The sequence below is a fragment of the Balearica regulorum genome, chromosome 2, assembly GCF_011004875.1.
Source record: "Balearica regulorum gibbericeps isolate bBalReg1 chromosome 2, bBalReg1.pri, whole genome shotgun sequence".
Lineage (NCBI taxonomy): Eukaryota > Metazoa > Chordata > Aves > Gruiformes > Gruidae > Balearica > Balearica regulorum.
This window is the reverse complement of record NC_046185.1, coordinates 162,487,801-162,508,075: the sequence shown is the minus strand read 5'-3', so window position 1 is coordinate 162,508,075 and position 20,275 is coordinate 162,487,801. Positions and strand designations below refer to the sequence as shown.

Sequence of the window (20,275 nt, the reverse complement as noted above, 5' to 3'; positions counted from 1 at the left end):
GTGAGGGTTTTTTGTTTGCTGGCAGTTCTGTACAGCTGGGAAAAATGGTCTTATTCCAGGTTGATAAGAAATATTTTTTTCCAAAAGCCTCAGTCAACACATGAAACCACAAACACATTTGTTTAGAGTTGAGGGAAAACAGAACAGGCACTGATTTCTCCAAAGTTTGATTTAGCCTATATTTTTGTTTATACTTTAATATTTTTAAAATAAAACTGATATACATTTGTAATTGCATTATGGATTGTGAAATTCATTGTTTTGAAATTGCTTTTCTTATTTTTAGCTCAGATTTCTATTTTTCCCAACCAGAACGTCTTACTGGAATGAAGATTAATTAGGAAATTTCAGTTTAGTACAGATTCTGGTGAAGAGACATTTCTAGTGAAGAAAAATTTCTCAGCAAGCAGTATGGCCCATCATACACTGCTGAGCAGGACTCACGGTCCTCGTGCATCCCAGTGCAAAGTGAGACCCATGTAAGCACGGATCATGGGGCAGCCTTTACAGGATTCTCAACCTGCTTCATTGCAGGTAACTGGTTATAATTTTCCAGTTACATTCTCCACTTATTTATTATCAACTTGGGCTGCTTCAGTCTGGACTCCTCCAGTACAGAGCCCTGATACACACTTGAGAAATTGCATCTTTGGCCAGGGACCCTGCAACAGGTTGAGAGTGGGAGGGAACATGAATAAGCCTGCGGGAAAGGTGCTGATGTGAAATTACATCTCACCTTACTCCTGGATCACCAGCGTAGCTGGGGAAATGGGAAAAATGTAGCTCAGTGCCTCATAACACTTAAAACCTGCATTATCCTATGGCCCAATGATCAGCCTGGAGTGGGTGATTAAATCGCTGGATCCCAGACCAAGGGCTATAAATGGAAGAACACAGGGAGGGTGCACTGTAAAATTATGCCTGACTATGACATATATGGACATATATACGTGCGTGTGTTGGAACGGGTATAGCATGGAGGTGTACGTGTTGCTGTGTGCTATTTCTTCCATGGATGTGAATATGTGAATATATACGTGCAAAGTGGAAATCTTATGTGTGAATAAACTGTTTGTGTGGGCTAGTGGATGTAGACGTGTGTGTGTGTGTATGTGTGTGCATGTGTGAATATAAAGTGTATATATGTGTGCGTGTGTGTATGTATATGTAGTGTATACATCCTATTGGCACTTAGGGACATGGTTTAGTGATGAACTTGGCAGTGCTAGGTTTACAGTTGGATGATCTTAAAGATCTTTTCCAACCTAAATGATTCTATGATATACATATCAGCACCTCTGATCACTTTTATACAATATTTGCAAATGGCAAGGAAAAGCTGGTCATTTGGGGGGGGGGGGGGGGGGGGGGGGGGAGAAAAAAGAAAAAAAAAAGCAGCTACGTTTTTCCAGATTTACCAAACCAGACATGTTCTCTCTCACCCTCTTACAGCCACTTGCTGGGACAGGACATTGTTGGGATGCCGCTGGGGGAGGATGGTGATGTGCAGTGCTTACCGGCTGTGCGGGGCTGCTGGCGTGAGCAGCAGCAGCAGCTGTCTGGGAGAGATAGAGAGCCGAGAGCTCCTTCACGGAGGGTGCAGAGAACCTCCCTTGTCCTTGGTGAAGTATGCGGCTAGTGTTGTCTGATATGTCTAAAAATGACCGCGTCCTCTCATCTGAAACAGGGAGAGACGTGCATGGTGAGCTATGTGCCAAAGACTCGAGGGTATGGACAGCCTGGAGCACGAGCATCGCTTACCGAGGGCTCTGCCAAGCGCCTCCACCGTCTGCACATCGATTCCCCTGGCAGCCTCTGCCCTGGTCCCCCCAAAACATAACATCATGCACTTTTGGTTCAGGGAGAAAACATGGACATTTCCACCTCTTTCATGGCTGAAACAGACTTTGAGCCTGGATGAGAATAACACATCGGGCAGTGACCTGATGCCACCATCCTGCCAGCGGAGCACAGACACCCGTCCTTGCATCCCCGGACAAGGCCATCACCAGACAGCAGTGAGTCAGAAGATGTGAAGGAACTTCGCATATTCAACCAATTCTCCCTTTTTTTTGCTCTGCGCTCGCATCGCTCTCCCATCAACGTGCAGGTACACCCATTTATCTTTACGTCTCCCCTGTGAACTCGTTTCAGGGAACTAGAAGATGAAGAGGCTACGAGACCTGCCCAAGGATGCAGCAGGGAGTCTTTGGCAGAGCCAGAGGACCAAACCCGGCTCTTAGTTTAGAGATCTGATATTTTGAGATACACTAGCTCCCATGGGGCACCCACTGGGGCCTAGCAAGGCATTACTGAGATATTAAAGATATTCAGCATTCAGATGCCTCCCGTGGAGATACAGCTGAGGATGTCCCTGTCTGGTTGATGGAGAAATGGCTACTCTGGGAGGAGGAGATCTATTAGCCAGACTTCCTGAGGGGTGCCCAGAGGGACTGGATGGTTGGAGCAGTCATGCACTTTTGGATGATGCTCAGACAACACTCCCTCATTCCCATCCACTGCACTCCACCCCCCTTGGTCCTCGTCCACCTAAACAGAAGAGACTTCCTCTCCCTCTCCAAATGAGAGCTGTGTCCATCCCCAGAGAGAGGTTCATATCGAAACTAATGGCTCTAAAGTAGAAGGGTTCACTTTTCAAAGAAAGAGGCAACTCCAAATTCTAGCTAAGGAATTTCTTTTTGCATTGCTCTGCTAGGTGTCAGCAGCATGGCCATCTCCATCCCCCACTACAGACGTGTATGGAGCTTTACACCTATATGATGCATCTTAGTCCTCCAGGTTAGTCAGGGCTGTAATTTCTCTGTTACCGCTGTAAAAATACTAGAAGGTTCTCCTTTTATCTGCAGACTTGCACTGCTGCATTCGGATTTAGTGCGGTATTTGCAATGCTTTCTGTTTGAACAATGGGCTCTCTCTCCACAAATCCAGCTATTGCACAGCCAGGAAAGGGCTGATGTACTTTTTAATATGTGCACACTAGAAGCACTGCAGCAATTCTAGTGTTCTTTGCCCTCAAATCTCAGCCTCCAAATCACAAGATTTTGTAAATAACAAACTTAATGACTCTTTTCTTTGTTTTCTGCATTTTGAGTTCAGATTTTCTAGTTTTCCTCTAAAATACAGAAGATTTACTCTGTTTTTATTTTAAAGTGACAACAGCTAATGTTATACACTAACAGGATTCCAGGAGCTGGTGCTTCAAATGAAATACCAGTTCTTATGGGGACAAACATGCGCCAAAAAGCCATGAAGATAGGAGCAGAGGGACCCTGGAGAGCTTGTCAGACACCGGTCAGCATGCTGCCGAAAGGTGCCAAACCCCAAGGCTTCTTTTGTCCTTGGTTCCAGCTGCTCCTGCAGATGCGCAGGCATTTTGATGCAGAACCGAGGCTGGATACATGAGGAAGCAGTTGGATGCCGCACAGATTTAGTTGCCCTGTTCTGCCAGAGGTCACTAGGACACGAGGGGAGGAAACAGAAGACGACATTTCCTTAATGATTTATTTCCAAGTCACCATGTAAATATGGAGCCTCTCTCCCTGATTTCTGCTGTCTGCAGCTTAAACACTGAGTCAAAATTAATTATTCATCTACAGCGGAGACACTGGCACTGCTGGGGAAGATAGGGAGCATCTTAAGATAGGCTGCAAGGTTGCAAGATAAACCACCCTCTGATGACATCAGTTTTTCCCCACTCTGCTCAAGAGACCCCAGACTTTGACTAGATCCCTGGCTTTTTGAGATGAACAGCACCCTGGGAATGAGGAGGAGAGAGTCAAGGCATCGCTGAGACACCACTTTTATAGGAACTGGTGCCGATATCTGCTAACACAAGCCCCTCTATCTGCTGCATCAGGCTTCTCCATTTGGAGGCTCGAGGCATACATGTGAAGGGGTCCGCTCTGTAAAAATGGAAAATTAACTAATTGCCTGCAAAGGTACCTTGGATTTCATGGTCTTTCCTTATTATGGCCGTACCCTGTGAGAAGAACACTGAAGCATGTGCTCAACTAGCTGCAGAAAGCTTTGAAGAGAGCTTTGAAAAATCTTGCCTGGGAATCTCTCTCTTTTCTCCTACATTGCTGAGTTGCCTACTGGAAAGGCAAAAGGGGTCCAATCAGTCTGGAAAACAGAAGTTTTTTTCCTTGCAAGGTTTGGCTAAGCCTTCCAGTAAGAGCAATGGGGAGAGCCAGTCTTGCTAGCTTTAACAGCAGAAGAAAACCAAGAGCAGATTTGCAGCCTTTCTGGTTGGGAAAATGAACACAAGTTTTCAGCAAGGGCATGGCCATGCTAAAAAAAACTCTCTTAAAAAATACCTTTAGGAGAAGGGAGCAATTCACAGCAAGGCAGGGACCCAGCTTAGGCTGATAAGAGCATTGCTATGCTTAACCGTTTCAATGCTAAATGCTTAGCGAAAGCATCCCCATGTCCTAGAGCTGGGCTGATAATGTTTAATGGTCTCCTCCCACCCCAGGCTATGGGTATTACTGCTGAGCTGATATAATTTGTACTGGTCCATGGGCCCGTGGGGTGAGATGCTGCACAAAGAAGAGCAACGTGCCCTTCCGGCCAAGAACAAATAATGCAGCTGAAGGAAGATTTCCAGTCCATGCAGTGGAAAATAGCACAGCCTCAGTGCTGCCTAGCCCTACGTCCGTTAACTTGGATGGATGAAAGGCCACAGGGCTTCTGTTTTAATGACGGATATAATTAGATACAAGGCTTTCGTTGAAGCCTTCCCCTTATCGCTGCCTTTGTTTTCTCTTTTTTTTCCTTCTTCTTCATTTTGACATTTTTGCAGTGCACAGCCCTCTGCTTATTGCTTATCACAAACTGCCAGCCTTAGATCGGGGCTGCTCAAACCCGCCGGGCGGGCGGCTGGCTCTGCGCTTGCAGAAAATCTGGTCGCTCCATGCAGCTCTGCCTTATGAAACAGGCTGCTGCCACCCTCTAAATTGCTAATTATAGATAAGAGAGAAAGAACAACAGTTCATTCTGCTAACGAGAAAGCTGAGCTGGCGTGTGTGTGCGGCTACCGGCATCCAAGTGGCACCTAGGACATCTCAAGAGTTGTGAGCACGGTGCCGCTGCACAGCATCCCTTGGCAGGGACAGGGGAACTTCCCAGCTAGGGATGCTAAAGCAAAGCCAAAGGATGTTATGCAGACTGGGCTTAGGGTGTTATTTGTTGTGTATGAGATGGAGAGCATGGAAGTCCAGTTCGAGACCTGTGCCGGGCTCCACGTTTCTGCCTTGCTGAGCAAAAGGGCTCCGCTGGCATGTTCGGCATCTGTTCCTCACTGAGTGATGCATCCTGGGCGGCGCTGATTGACTAGCACTGACTGTGGCCCCAGGGATTTTAAACCTGATACTTCAAGCATTAAAGCATCCCCCCCCGTGAGCTAAAATAGAAGAAAAGATCTCCTGAGGACCCCCTCCTCCCATCCCACCCAGCGGCTGGCACTGCAGCCGACGGCACTGCTGTCTAAGCGAAGGATATGGGGAATGCTCCTCCCCGCTGGGCTTTGTTGTCAAAATGTCCTTCGTGCCAGCGTCTGGCGCCGGATGAATCTGCACATTTCATATGAGGGGCTGCAATGTCAGGACTATCCATAGGGAGCAGCTGTCGGGGTTTCTTTAGCTCTTTCCTTGCCCCACATACATGCAGCTCGGGCTTGGTTTACAGCCTCTCTGCGCCAGCAGCCATCCCCACGGTGAGCAGGGAGGGCTGTGGCACCTGGAAACTTGCAATTGGGGAAAATCGTTGCTCATATTCGTTTGTTCTCACTGATCTTTCTAGACACAGGAGGAAAAGGCAAGGCATCAGGGGGAAAAAGACTCTTAAATATTCATGTAAAAATTCACTCACTTCCTCTTCAGTTATTGCCCATAAATCACTCAACTGCTCTGTCTCCCGCTGAAGATAATATTACAGGTCTCTTGAACTGTAATTGTGTTACACCTGACAGTCAATTCCCAACAAATGGAAAACAAATCACTCACAAAAACACTTTCGCCCTCCTTCCACTGAGAAAACCCCATCTCTCCAATAACACGGCAGCTCCGTCTCACTCTGCTTTCTATTTGAACTGCTTTATCCTGTAGAGAAACAACATTACCCACCTGCTGGTGTCCACCACCTCTGCCGCTGGCACTCCTTTGCAGCCTGGCTCCCAACAACAACCCCAGTGAGCTACCGAGTGCCTGAGTCACGTATTAAAAAAGGAAGCTGCAAGCTCAGCACCAGTCTCCTGGCCCGCCTGGCCAACCACATGTCACCGGCTTTGCTCCCAAAATCAGCCGCCCTGAGAAAACACAGCTGCTAAGCAAAGCCCTTTGTGTCGCTGCGTGCACCCCAGGGCGGTCTGTGAACTGGGGGTTGTGTAACGGGGTCTGAGATCAGCCACAGGCTTGCACGGGGCTTGCACGAGTTGGAGGGAGAGGGATAACCTGGGCGTGAAATTTGTGCCAGGGTCCTGTTCCCCTCCACTGCTCGACAAAGGGAGCGGTGCTCCAAAGAGCATCCCATCCCAGCCAGCGGAATACAGCATCCTCCGTCATGGCTCAGCATCCGCCTGACGTCGATCCTCTGCAGACCAACACTGAATTTGCCATGACGGCATGTCCTACGCCATGAAGCTCAGATGTGTTATGGTCTCATACCCTGGCTGTGCCATGGCTCGGGTGCTGTGAGACATTTGGTGCATCCCACAGCACAAAACTCACAACCCAACACTTGAAGGCCAGTGGGAGCAAATCTCGGAATCAGGGCTGGAAAACAGAGGTTTCTTTATACCATGGCAGGGACTCTGCTTTCCAAGGGGATGGAAGTGAACCAACATGGAAATGCTCCTGATTTCCTGGGTTTGTGGTGCTCTGGGCTGGCTGTTTCCTGGGAATTTAGGGCCATTTCTGCTATTCCTCCCTGCCTGGGATGGGTCACGCGTTATCCCCAGTTGGATGGTCATTACCAGTTGGGACTCCTGACTCAGGCTGTGTGGCTGGACGTGTGACGTGTGCCCCATTCCCACCTGCTTGTCCTCAGTGTGCATGTCAGTGAAACCTCAGCAACTCACTGTCCCCCTCCTGAAGCTGGAAGCCCGTCCCTGCAGATGAGGACCCCATTTCTAAGGGCATCTATCCCTAGATGTGGTAGCTGCATGTGCTGAATCGCACCTACCCCATCCTCCTCCCATCTTTGCCCCTGGAAAATCTATCCCCTGACAAAACGGGCTCGGAAATACAGGCACTGCTCCACGGCTGGGCTGGAGGAATTTATGCGGATGGGTAAGCACCCATAAAAGCTGGCTGGGAAACCAGTGCTGCCACTTAATCCGGGAGCCTGTCAGCCCATTGGCGGTGCTCGGTCAGAGGGGAAAGGTTTAAATTTCTCGCCCCAAGCCCTGCGCTGGTGGCCCTGGTCCATGGAAAAGCTCTTGCCGGAGGAGATGCATGCTGAAGGTGGTGTGGGAAGCAGGGCAGGCTGCCTCAATGCCCCAGTTTGGAGGCTGCTAAAACGGTGAGTGGTCCTGGGATGCTGCAGTGAAGGGTGTGTGGGGAAGGGTAGTCCTGAGGAGGGGACAACATCTCTAGCTATTTCTCATTGGCCTCATGACCTGCTCTTGAGGCTTGAGTGCATGTTAAAATGTCGTGTGCTGCTTTTTCCAAAGGAAGGGGAAAAATGATGGGACAAGGCTGCAGCAGGGAGCGTCGATGGGATTTTAGGCAGCTTCTAGTAAAGAGTGAGGACCAGTGATGCTCTAAAACATCCTGCTTATCTGCACGAGTACTCTCTCCTGACCCCCGGATCACACTTTGCTCTGTTTGCAGACTGCAGTGTTTTCTCTCATTTTCAGTTCTACAAAGGACAGTGAGGATTTGAAATTCAAGCTTTTTCTTTTTGCCATGGATTGGCCAATTATGTGAGAGAGTGACAATTGTAAACATGTTTGTTTTTTTTAAATAAGTCATCTGTTTTTTGATTGTTTTGGTCCAAGTTACCTTTTTGTAATAACCACATGGGCTAGGAATCGACCTTTGAAAGCGAGAACTGAGATTTTCACATGCTTACCTAATCAACTCAGATGTTAAGAACACCACTGATTACAGTTAGATAACTAACAAACCCCATACAACTTAACAACACTTTTTATTCTGATTTCAAACTTTCATGAGTAGACTTTGTTCTTTCAAGTAAGTCTGTCCAGCATCACGTACAATAGATCCCTGATTTGGAGCTGCGGGGCATCTCTGGTATAGATCATAAATGTAATGACTAATGCACATAAAAAAAATATAAATCATTCTCTTTTGAAAGGGTTTAAGAAAGCTTTTGTGCTATCTGCAAGCCATATGCTGCAATCACTTGAGCAACTCTGGCACATAGAGCTAATATATGAATCCTGGAGTGGGAAATGGGTTGAAATGAAAAGTGCCAGAACCAGAGGAAGGTGCTAAACAAATCAATAAAATAAAATAATGTAACTAAAGAGCAGCTGTGTTGAAGAGGAAATAAGATTTTAAATATTATTTCATGCTTTAGGAATTGTCTACTAATTTATAGTCAAACAATTAACTTTTTGCACATATGGAAAGGTGCATTTGTAAATCTGAGAGGGTGAGAGGGGGTGAGGAAAAAACAGCTACTGAAGAGTGTCTTGTTTCCTGCACTTGAGTTTCAAACTCGGATCTCTTTACAATTTTCTACACGTCTAAACCGACGCTTGATGATCTTTAGTCACTTCTGCAAATGTTTTTGGCTCCTCAGTGTCAGCTGGACTTCCCTTTGCAGGAGCAACATCACAGCCCCCAGGTAATTTAAAGAGCTCCTGAGAAGAGTTGGGAAAATTTAGCCTCAGGCGGAGCTGAGTATCAGCCCCAAGTCAGCTCAGGGCTATTTCTGGGCTTTGCAAAAATCCAGGAATGTGGAGGACTCTATTCCTGGTACCAAAAAATGCCAAGAAGCTCTGCTGAGAGACAGCTGCGAGTGGCATTGCTGGTTGGGGACGTGGCTTTCCCGAGTGGGCAACTGCTGTGGGGTTGTCTTTCCTTAGAGAGAGCCCTCAACATCACCCAGCCGGCTCCCCCGCTTTTGGGATACAAAGTGCCTAGATAAAGTGGACGCAGCCCGACTATCTGCTAGGCACTGCCTCGTTCTCCACGTCCCTCTGCTACTTGCAAATGGTTAATAAAGGCCGAGCGGACGTTTAATAAATCGCTCCCCCAGGCTGTGTATCGCTGGGACCTCGGTACCCAGCACTGCCCTCTGACATGCTGGGGATCGTGTATCACGCCCCACTCACACCGGCACCGTTCTCGTACCCTCCAGTAACTCTTTATCTGTTATTTATACAGGGGGTTTTCACTGAAATAGTGATAAACACCCCTGCTTGATATCCAAAGAGAGCTGATTTTATTTGCCTGTTTCTCTGTTTCACCTATCCCTGAACGCTGTCCGGCACCAGGACTATTTTTATCCCTAACCCCTCTGCCAGGCTCTGTGTCCTTTGCATGCTCTACGTTCTCCCGTAGAGTAACATCTCAGCCCTTGCAGGCTGCAATGCAAGATGACCATTCATGATAGCAGCTTCCCTCCCTCTAAAATCCCATTCCCCAGGGAAAGCAATACCAAGCTACCCTCTGGAATAACCTCTGCCTGGGGAGAGGGCTTCTTGGCATGCCGCGAATACCAGACCTTTTAAGGGAAGCCCTCTCTAACCGCCATGAAGAGATACCTTGGGAATGTCTGCACAGGCATGAGTCCTGTGAGCATCACCGGCTGCACATCCCGCCTGGGATGAAGAGTACAGCCGGGATCAGGGCTGTGGCGTGCATCTTTAAGCATTTCTTAGCCATGCCATGGTGTTTACGCGGGGGCATTGCATGGATACCATGCGCCTCTGAGGAGTGTTGAGACCCTGCCTTTGCTTTCTATTCTTATCATGGTGTTTCCATGCTGCTGTCAGCCCTTTATCACTGACAGCCAAGAAAACTTAATACTGTTTTGGAAGAAACAGCCATAGCTAAAAAAAAATTTAGCAGTATCCTTTAAAGAGAAAACCCCAACCCACTTGTAGGTATTGAGTTTCCCCGGCATTTCCATTTGTTTCTGAATGAGGCAAATTGCCAGTGACAATACAGGGGAGGAGAGAAATGGTTGGCTTTAAAAGAGTAAAATACCAGGTTCTACAGTACTTAATGCAGATATTCCTGCTACTATGTTCAGAGCCAGACTTAGGGGTTTTGCTGGTGCTGAAGAAGGATTTCCATCCTCTTAGCAACAGGGTTATGGCATCCTAGCCTGGTTTCCCCCCAAAAACAGGTTTTTATATTCTGCAAAACACTGCATCTATTCAGGGGCTGAAAACAGCCTTTGTAGGATGTTCCTACAAATTTCCATCCATGTGGGATCCCTTAATTGCCACTAGTGGATTATCTACTACTTTGCATCGGCAAGAACACAGGTTTTCATATTTTGCCTCTTCTCATCAAGTCAGGTACCAACCCCACCTCTCTTTCCCCAAATCCCTGTTTTCTAATAAAACCCTGAAGATACTTCACATATTTTCCAGCAATGATTTGGGTGAAAACTGGACACCTAGAAGGAATTGGGGAAAGTTAAAGAATTTCTGTTATTCTCGCAGCAATCAGCAGGACGTGTATCCCAGAAGGAAATACTAACCACCACCAAATGCATGAGCAGAAAAATACTGTTTTCAGCTCAGGCCGTTGGGGTCAGGCTCTTCACACAGCGAGTGAGGGGCAGCACCGAGACCTGGACCTGGAGTCCCTGCTCTCTTCTGCTGGCCATGACACAGACCTTAGAGCTCAAAGGCTTTGGTAAAAGGATAATCACGTAAGAGACACACATGTGCACACAGGGGTAGGTTTCTGCTCCGTCTTATAGAGTTGTGCAGGTTTTTGGAGTTACTTTCCATACACGAGCACAAATAGGAAGCTATATTAATGCTGCTAACCCAACAAACGCCTGAAACCCTTTATTTGGTTCAGGGTCACAAACACATTTCTCAGCCCTCCCTGGAGACAGGAGAGAAGAGAGAGGGAAAGAAATTCCCTCCTTAAATAATCCTACTTTGCCTCCTGTTCTCTAGGGATGTAAGATGAAGCAAAGCTCATTTCCCTTCGAACATTCCACGTTTTTGCTGCCTACTGCCTACCAGTCCTGAACACGGCTTTGATCTGGAAGATGTCCCCTTCACCCCCAGCATCCATCTGCCTCAGCCGAATCCCCTGCAGATCCTTTCCCCTATTGCTGGTCATGGTGACCAGAGTCATGCTAAATAACAGTATTTTTTTGAGGAGAGAGTAGACACTGAGATCTGGCCCCATGAATTTAAACCTCAAAGCTAGGAACTTCAATATTTCAGGACAGGGGAAAAGCACACATGTACAATGCTCTGTTTCTGCCTCGAACATGCCCAAGCGCCCTAGACACCAGTGCTGAACCAGACTGAAGCCACCTTCCATAGAACACAGAGACAGCACCTTCTGCAGCAGAGGGTGGGATTTACCAAACTCTGGGCCAACAAAATAAAATCCATCACTTTCCATGAGCTGCAACACTGCTTTCATAGCACAGGATGCTAAGCATCCTCATTTGCCCTGCGTTTTAACATTAGCCTGAGGTTCATATTCATGCAACACTTCACCCCGCTCTAATCTACCCCAAAATTACTTACAGGGAGGTCTCGGTAGTCCCAACAGCTGTGTCACACCGTAGACAGCCCCAGCGGAAAATCTACATGAAACTCACGGCCGGGCAGCCCTTAGTGTATCCTACGAGGAGACCTGCTCCACTCCCCACACCCTCGGTCCTGTTCACTGCCTCCCAGTGGTCTCTGGCAGCTGGTTTTATCGCTGAGCGCTGGGCTATGTTGAGAGGATGAACCACTTGGTCTATTTTTAGGGAAGAGTGAAATTGCTCTTCCACCAGGCTGAGTCAATCACCTGCACGGAGGCTGGGAAAGTCTGGGGGCCTGGCTTATTTTCAGAGTTGATTCATTCAAAATACCCCTCCCCTGATGTAATCCAGTATGGGACAGGGGATGCTTCCAGGCAGTGGTGCAATGGGGAAGAGGCATTTCCCTGACTCACTGTCATGTCCTCGGGCTGTGATCTGCAGGGCCAGGCCCCACCACCTCTGGCCACAGCCAAAATTTTAAGGGAAAAGCTAGGAAGGTGACAGGTATTTGCTACATTTTCTGGTTCCCTATTTCCTTATCAGTTCCAATATTTTAGAACTAAGAAAAAAAAAAATTTTAGGAAAGTGAGGGGAAGCGTGTATGCCAAGAAGGACGATCGAACTATCTCTTTTATGGTCAGCTGGGAATCATCCCCATCCTTGCAGTCCCTCTGTTAACAACGCGGTGCTGCAGGTAGCTGCTCTGGGCCATGTTTGGAGAGGAATAGCAATAAAGCAGTCAGCCCCGGAGGGCTCTCCATGCCCTGAAAGCTCAGCTGGGCAATGGGTGCTATTTTTAGCATATTAATGGTGGATGCAACTATGTGCCAGAGCTGCAGACCCTGGCCTGGCCATGCTGATTTACAAATACAAACATAATCAATGTCTCTGGGGCTTATTTTAACAGTCCACCTTTACAAGGCTGGGATAGCGATACAGCTGAAGTACCCAGTAATGTTTGAATCAGGTCCAGCTGTTCTCTCTTTGGTTTACTTTTCTGACACCTTTAGAGAGCTTGTGGTTGAGTAAATCACCATGTGGCGATGAAAGATGTGGGTTGACTACATCAGTACCAGAGGTCACCATCACCTGAGATAAAACACTCCCTCAGAGGTGCTTAGGATCACAAAACACAAGGCGAGGGCCACAAGAGACCCATGCTCAGTCCCACCCTGCTTATACCCTCCCAGGCCATGCCCGTGGCCCACAGGACCCAATGCCAGACAATATGAGACTGCCACAATGGTGGAGAGAGATGCATGGATGTGCTGGACCAGATGGTCTCGGGGCAAAAATCTTATCTGTTTTATCTGCTAGCACAGAAGCTGTCTTAGGCTTCCTGTGCCCCAATGCACTGTCAGAAATACAGGGTAGGGGTACTTCCCCAAGGTCTTTCAGCCTCTCTGCAATGTATTTGTACAGTGTGTAGCACAGGGACATCTCCATTTCAGCTGAGCTCATTGGTCGCATAAAGATCTCAGAAGCATCGTGCTGAGTAGGTGAACCACGACCCCGGTCCTCAAAGGGAATCCATGCTTTTTTGCTCTAAAAGGCCAAGCAACTCATTGCTGCTGATTTTCCAGCTTGAGATGCCTAAGTTTTTTGGTTCCCTCCTCCTGAATAACTTTGCTGGAGTTTTACAGGGGTGTTTGGAAGAGCTGCTGTCCCTCTCTTTTCCCTATGGGTCTGCAGGTATCAGTCCCTGGAGAAGATGCTACACATCAACCAGGCTGCAGCTCAGCATGCAATGAGGTTTCCTTGCCAACGTCACGTCACGTCACATCACATCACATCACATCACATCACATCACATCACATCATCACGTCCAGCTCCAGATGACCATCTGCTTTCACTGAGGCTCCTGGAAGAGCCCAGCTTCTCCCTACCATAGCCCAGTTTCTTTAAACATCCCACAAGGCTACGAATTACCAGTCCCCTCTGTCTGTGCTAAGCTTGCTGCCTAGGAAGATCATCACCCCTCCTTCTAAAGTGATCTCCATGTTCTTTGTTGCTTCCATCAATAAATGAGGAACAGAGAACAAAGCTAAATTAAAAGGGCTGAAATTTAACCATCTGGGGGGTGGGGGGGATATACAGCCAGACTGAGGTGGTCTGTGCTGAGTATATCCCATGACGTGAAGCAGGAAAGCGAGGGATGTTGTTAGGAGTGTGACAGACAGGTCTTTGGTCGCCAGCCAGGCCGTGAGTCAGAGGGCTGGGGGTGGCAGGGGCTGTCAGCAAACACACACCCACTCAGGTAGCATGAACTGGGTGGCAAGGGTGGCAGCAAACACAGCAGCAGGCTGGGAACAGAGGTATCTTACTTATTCCATATGGGTGAAAGGACATAAAGGAAGGAGGCAAAGGGCAGAGCGTATCGACTCAGCTGCGCACGACAGGCACACGTGTGGCATGCATGTGCCCAGCAGGAAGACACAGCGTGCATGCATACATTTATGTGGAGCTCTCTCTTTGTCTGCAACATGTATTTGCTTGCCTGTCTGTCTAGGTGCAACATATAACATATGTACACAGGGGTGGTGGTCTGCCTGCATGCACGGCCGGCTGTTTGTGCTCCTGCTGTCTCTCTCTCCATCACTAGGTGGAGGACCTGGTCTTCCATGGGTTGTGCCTTCCATGCATATGCCCCCACCAGTGCCTCTGCACACTACTCCTGTGAGCACTCTCCTGCAAGCCTGCGAGATCTGAGCTTCCTGACTGCTCTGCACAGCTCCTGGGGAAGGGGAAGGGTTTTTCTCCTCCTGTCTGGCCATTTACAGGAGTCCCGACATTCGACTCCTGCTTGTCATGCTCATGAAAAACAACTGCTGAAAGGGAAACGAGCTTTTAAGGATTATTTTGACTTCAGGAGCCTGTATCATTGCAAGTGCCAGAGCTGCCTTGAACTCAGAGCCGTCTGTAGCACAAGCACAGCCTTTTATCTTAAATCAGCATTATTTCCTCACCTTTCACATCTTTCCAGTTCACTAGTGACGTTCTCTCAAACCAGTCTGCTGAACAGGGTGCTGCAGAAGGGGGATGCTGGCTGCAAGGCCCCAGGTCATGGAGACATGGAGGGTGACAGTGTCCCTCCACCCTGGGACTGAGACACCGTGGCCGGTGGCTGCTGTGCAGCAGCATCCTTCAGAGACTAATTTTGGGACCGAAGTGGGATGGTTTCATTGTCACTAGATGGCACCGCACCCCCTTGCAGGAGAAAGTGCGGGTGCTACAGCGAGCAGGGGAAAAAAACATCCCCCACCAAGTAAGTGTTGCAACAAAGCCTGGGTCTCCCTGCATGCAGGATGGGGAACCCACTGTCTTCTGCCCTCTCCTTCGCCTCCTCTCCTTGCTTTGAAAATTCCCTGTGGGTAGTGGTCGAAATGAATACAGAATAGAACGCGGGAGGGGGAGGAGGGAATTAAATGCATTTAAGAGGCTGGCTGGATGCTCTGTAATTTGCAGTCACGTCATGCTCCTGTTTCATCTTTGCACTGCACCGAGGTAACATCCTCGTGTGCCCTTCAGCTGAAAGCACTGAATAATGGAGTTATATTAATACATACATGTACAAGCATATGTATGTGTGTGAGCTGGGAGAATGGCGTGCCTGCTTGTGTGCCCGTCTTTTCTCTTTCTTGGCCATGATTTTCCTCTGTCTCATTGCCAGAATGCATCCAGAAGTTGTTAATTTTTAAACCCAGAGTACTCAGGAGACTCTACCTGCAGCAAATTAGCTGATGCTTTCTCCTCTTTAATATTAAAGGGCTCAAGCTTTCAACCATTTCCCTTTGGGGAAAATCGTTCCTTGATTTACCGTCTTCCTTCCTAGGAAGTATTTTGTTCTATCGTGTAAGTCTTCCACTGCTCAGTTTAATCTCGTTACTGCTAACTATAGCCGCTTGGACCTCTTTAATTAGTGACTTGGTCTTTGGTGGCAGCTTCCTCTGGATCATCTGATATTGTCAGCGTGGCTGGGGATGTAGGCCACCTGCTTTAGCTGCCTGGGAAGGGGTTTTTCTAAGGGGGGTATCAGCCTTCCCCTTCGAGCAATGCTCAGGACTCCAGCAGTGTCTCAGAGGTGACTACACGTGTCTGGAAAGAGGTACAGCAACCGGTGCTTTGACTTCACGTGTAGTTAGTCAGCTCTGAACTGTTGCATGGACATGTGTTTGCTGATAAGCCAAATGCCAGTGAGCAGAGCTGTCCTGAACACTGCCAAGCTGTCGTCCTCCATATCACGGTGTCCCAAACCTGAGAACCATGCTCTGTGCTTAACCTTACAATGCTGTGTGGCTTCAGACCACTTGACACTGCCTTCCCCATCCCAGGTCACAGCATTGGCTGAGTGTCCTCTCCTCAGCCCTGGGGAAGGGCTGTGGGGCAGTCCCTGGGTGATGGTGAGGAGACTTCTTTAGAAGAACTGACCTGGTCACTGCTGGGCCTCATGGAGCACTGATGTCTCTCTTGCTCCATGGGAATGACCAAGCACAGTGCAGGTATAGTTCCGAACATGTCTTGTTCCAAGAAGAGATATGGGACAGCTGGTTCCTGGTCTTTTTTAGGAAGCATTACAACTCTTGACTCTGAGCAAATCCAGCACCTACATCAGAGGTAGCTGTCGTATTCCCAGCTCCCTGGCTGCAATTGCCTTCCCAGAAGGACCCCACACCACGCGAACCCTAGCTCTACCAAAGAAACATTGCAGGAGATGACATGAAGTCTTTGCTATTACGAGGCCTTTGAGTCAGGGGCTGGAGACTGGTGTAAGGCTCCAAGATAGACCATGATTCATCATTCACCAGCCAAAGGAAAAGATGTTCCTCGCGCTGTAAAAGGCACACTGCAGTTAATACTGTGATCATGTTTAGCATGGTGACTTCACATGCTTTGACATTAAAAAAAATCCCAGCAATACTGTGGAAACTTCAGCTCCTTCATTTGTCTGTGTGCTCGTGTAAGAGACTTCTTTTCCTATGCAGCTGGGTAATTAAATACAGTGTCTCAAATCCAGGCAGCATGTGATTTTTTTCTTTCCCTTCTTGTGTCAAAGAAAAGGAAGAAATGGAAAGGAAAGAGAACAAATCCTAGATAGATGGGATATGGGGTCCCTGGATTGCTGATCCAGGCCTAAAGGAGGTAGGATGGTCTACTAGTCTAAAAGCCAGTCATTATGGGATTTTTGGAGAGCTCTTTCTTTCTGCCCCAAATCAAACAGCAAAGTTTGGTAAAATTGAACCCTTTTCCATGCAAAGCTTCAGCTTGGATCTGTCACTCTTCACAGATGCCTCTTGCCTTGAAATATCCCTGACCTGCTTTAGTCCCGATGATATCATAGTGTTAGGGATCACTTACACACCCTATCTTAAGCCAAGGATGATGGTGTCTGACACACCACTGCTGCCAAATTCAAAAAAGAGCCCAGCCAAGACTCCTTGGTTAGGTACAAAGGAACCTCTCCCTTTTCCTGTCCTCAAGGTTGAGGTGCAGGGAGATATTACTCATCCCAAACTAAACATGGACATACTTCTGCCTTGGTATCTAATACCAGCTATTTTTAAATGCTGGGATAACAGCACAGGGAGACTCAGCGTGGCTCTGTGGCCTCATCACTGGCCCAGATCCCAGGTGTGCTGGGATTTGCCAGATCCATGCAATGGGACCAATCAGGGCTGGAAGGCTGCAGTCGCGGGGTCGTCTGCTCTCTGTGTTCCCTATCCTTGGCCACACTCCTGCATGGCCAGTCCTGGCAGTACCCACACAATCCCCAGCCAGAATCACCCGGTCAGTCTGTGCTTTGGGATTACGTGGGAAATACAACTTTGTTCAAGGAACAAGTAGACCCTTCCCAATTGTGACTATAGAGCTGGCAGAAGACTAGCGATGATGACCAGTAACCAAAATAAATCCAACTCACAGCTTCTGCCTGTGGCTGAGTCATCGGCTGTATCCGGCACCAAGGAGATGATCGCCTGTCTGTTGTGGGACATCTTCCCTTCCTGTGCGGGAATGACAGCAGGTAAACAGGTAAATTCCCATAAACAGAGAGGAACTGCATAATGCCGCCGTGTGAGGAAGGCAACTGCACCAGAGGCTTTCCAGAGGCAAAGATGGCCCTGACATTGCCTCCACATATTGCATGTGGCTTGGATCTTTTTTCTGTAGACCTGACCAGACTTGTTTGCTCTGTTCTCTCCAAGGACAGTGTTACACAACTTTTTCGCCCCTCTTCTGTTTCCAGAGCTAAGTGGTATTTTCTCTACCCATTCTTATTTTTGAGGCCACCATTACTGCTCTTTCAGGGTTAGGTTTATCCATCCATATTTCCTTTGCCTGCTCCCAGAATGATTTCAGCATCTCAAAGCCAGTAATGATTGGTGTTGCCCTTTGCTGTACTCCCACTGAGGGGACCAGTCCCTCCTGTGCAGCAGTAATCACTGGGGTGATATCATACAGTGGTGAGATGGTTGAACATAGGACCTGTGCCCCTGATACCATTAAATTACCTAGAGCTGAATGGGGCTAGAGATAAACTATGTGGGAGCACAGAAAGAAAGATGGGTGTCTGGATTGAGAGAACTGGGCCAAGGAGATGTGGTGGTGTGTCTGGGTAGAGTAATGGACTGGAAGGAAGTTTAAGCCATAGGTGGTTATGAATTTGTGGTTGCTTGTAGGTGTTGCCTGGCTCCAGCCATTCTTAGCTGCTTGCATGAACTGGCACTAACATCCATTTCCAGCTCCTTTGGTGCTCTGTTATTTAACAGCAGAGTCAGGTTTATCTTTCACTTGTCACAGGACATGGTACCCTTTTTCCACTGGATAACGTGGCATTGCAGAACCTGGCTTGAGGGAAACCCAGCATGTGTTTGAGGATCTGGTGATGACTCTGCCAGGTTATAATAATACAGAAAGAGAGGTGGTCTCCATGCCTCAGGGAGGTGATGTGCCAAGGGGTTTTCTGTGGTAGACTCTGTTGCTTACCCTTACCACATCTTGGATCAAGCTCTATCCTGATCATAGCTCTGATGTTACAACATGGCTCCTCTGTAAGCCTGCTGTAAACCATGGAAGATTAGGCTTGTCCCCATGCCCAGGGATTGGCATCAGTGGATGATGAAGCACCACCATGAAGCCCAACCACTTACAAGGATGACTCTGGCCGCTCAAAGAAAAGAAATCTCCAGGAGCTTTCAAAAAAAAGCACCTACTAACCTTTGCAGAAGACTCCTTCCATTTGATGGTGGCAGGACTCCATTGTGTCTTCCTCTGGATACTCTGAAGAGAGGAAGGGAAGGATGGGTCTTTACGGGGTTTGGTCTCTACACTCAGGGGTTGGATTGTCGTCATGATTCTGGTATCAGCTTCCCTCTCCCTCAAAATGCCACTGGGAGATGGTGTCTTGAGTGGAGCAAAATGTAGTGTCTTACACCGTTGAGTGGCTTTAGGAGTGTCAAAGCTGGTCAGGAGTCCTTTGAGATTCCCTGTTGGAGCATTGATGTTAGGGATGGGAAGATCCTCCATGGACTTGCAATGGCTTTGAGATAGGGCATGTTTTTTCCCCATTGGACTGACATTAGTCTGTGATAGATATCTTCTCTCCATGAGCTAAAAAAAACTCAAACAAACATCAAAATAGTCTCATATCTAATGTCAATAATAAATCAACTGAAGTTTTTATTTCCTACTCTTCTACTCCAAGCATCATGTCTGTCAACCTTCTAACCTTTTGGGATGAAAGAATGTCCCATCACTTTCTGCTCTATGTTCCCCAGAGTAAATGTCAGGAACACGATCTAAACACACTCTAGCCCTTTCAGAAGTGTGAGAGAAGTTTCTGTCTTGCCTATTTCCAGTGCATCTTCCTAATTTGTCCATGGTCATGCAATAAAGCCTTGAAGTAGAAAAAATATGACCACTGGCTGTCTTCCCTCTTGGATCATTGTCTTATCCCTGTCTCCATCCTCTTCCTCTAGAAAACTGTGTTTCCAAACAGTCAGAAAATGCCTCTCTCTCTAGTTTCATAGGAATACTCCAATTTCATCTTAAAAACCTGGACTAGAAATAAAAATTTTCAGATTCTGCCTTTTTTAATGAGGTGCAATTCAGCTTTCTCTGGTTAGTGGGAATCAACCCTGTCTTCAGCAGGGAAATTGGATGAAGTCCAGAGTTATCTGGCTTCCAGTGTGTGATTTTATCATTGTTACTCTGGGTTGTAAGAGGCCCTTATCACAAAGCCCGACCCAGCATGCAAAAACAGAGCCAAGAACTGCACCTTATTGACTTTGCAACCAAAACATGATATAAAGGACACTGGTAGCTGGGAGGTGCACCTTTCCATCATGTGAGAACAGTAGTCACAGCTTCTAGTTAGGGGGCAATTCAGTTTAAGATGCTGAAATGTAGACATCTAAGTGTAGCTGTGAGAAAAATGCACTTGTGAACTTGATGTAGAAGTCCCATTACAGTCAAAAGTGTCAAGAAAGTAATTTCTGCACCCTAGGGTAGACAGTTTTCTTTGGTAGGTTGTGTCATTTGAGACACACAGGGTAACCC

At 47.7% G+C, this 20,275-nt stretch overlaps 1 protein-coding gene across 6 annotated transcripts in view; it reads right to left on the bottom strand.

Moving 5' to 3' along the window:
* XIRP1 (xin actin binding repeat containing 1) overlaps positions 1-20,275 on the bottom strand; it is a 33,515-nt gene that overhangs the window by 9,872 nt on the left and 3,368 nt on the right. For 2 of the 6 annotated variants that reach the window (XM_075746733.1, XM_075746732.1), the window contains exons 4-6: positions 18,935-19,327; positions 17,640-17,721; positions 1,518-1,678 (exon numbers count right to left, since the gene is read on the bottom strand). In XM_075746733.1, the coding sequence (XP_075602848.1) occupies positions 1,518-1,678; positions 17,640-17,721; positions 18,935-19,327 (636 nt within the window). Of the gene's footprint in view, positions 1-1,517; positions 1,679-11,719; positions 11,871-17,639; positions 17,722-18,934; positions 19,337-20,275 lie in introns of those variants that run through there. The other 4 variants (XM_075746735.1, XM_075746734.1, XM_010298729.2 and 1 more) reach the window with 4 other exon arrangements.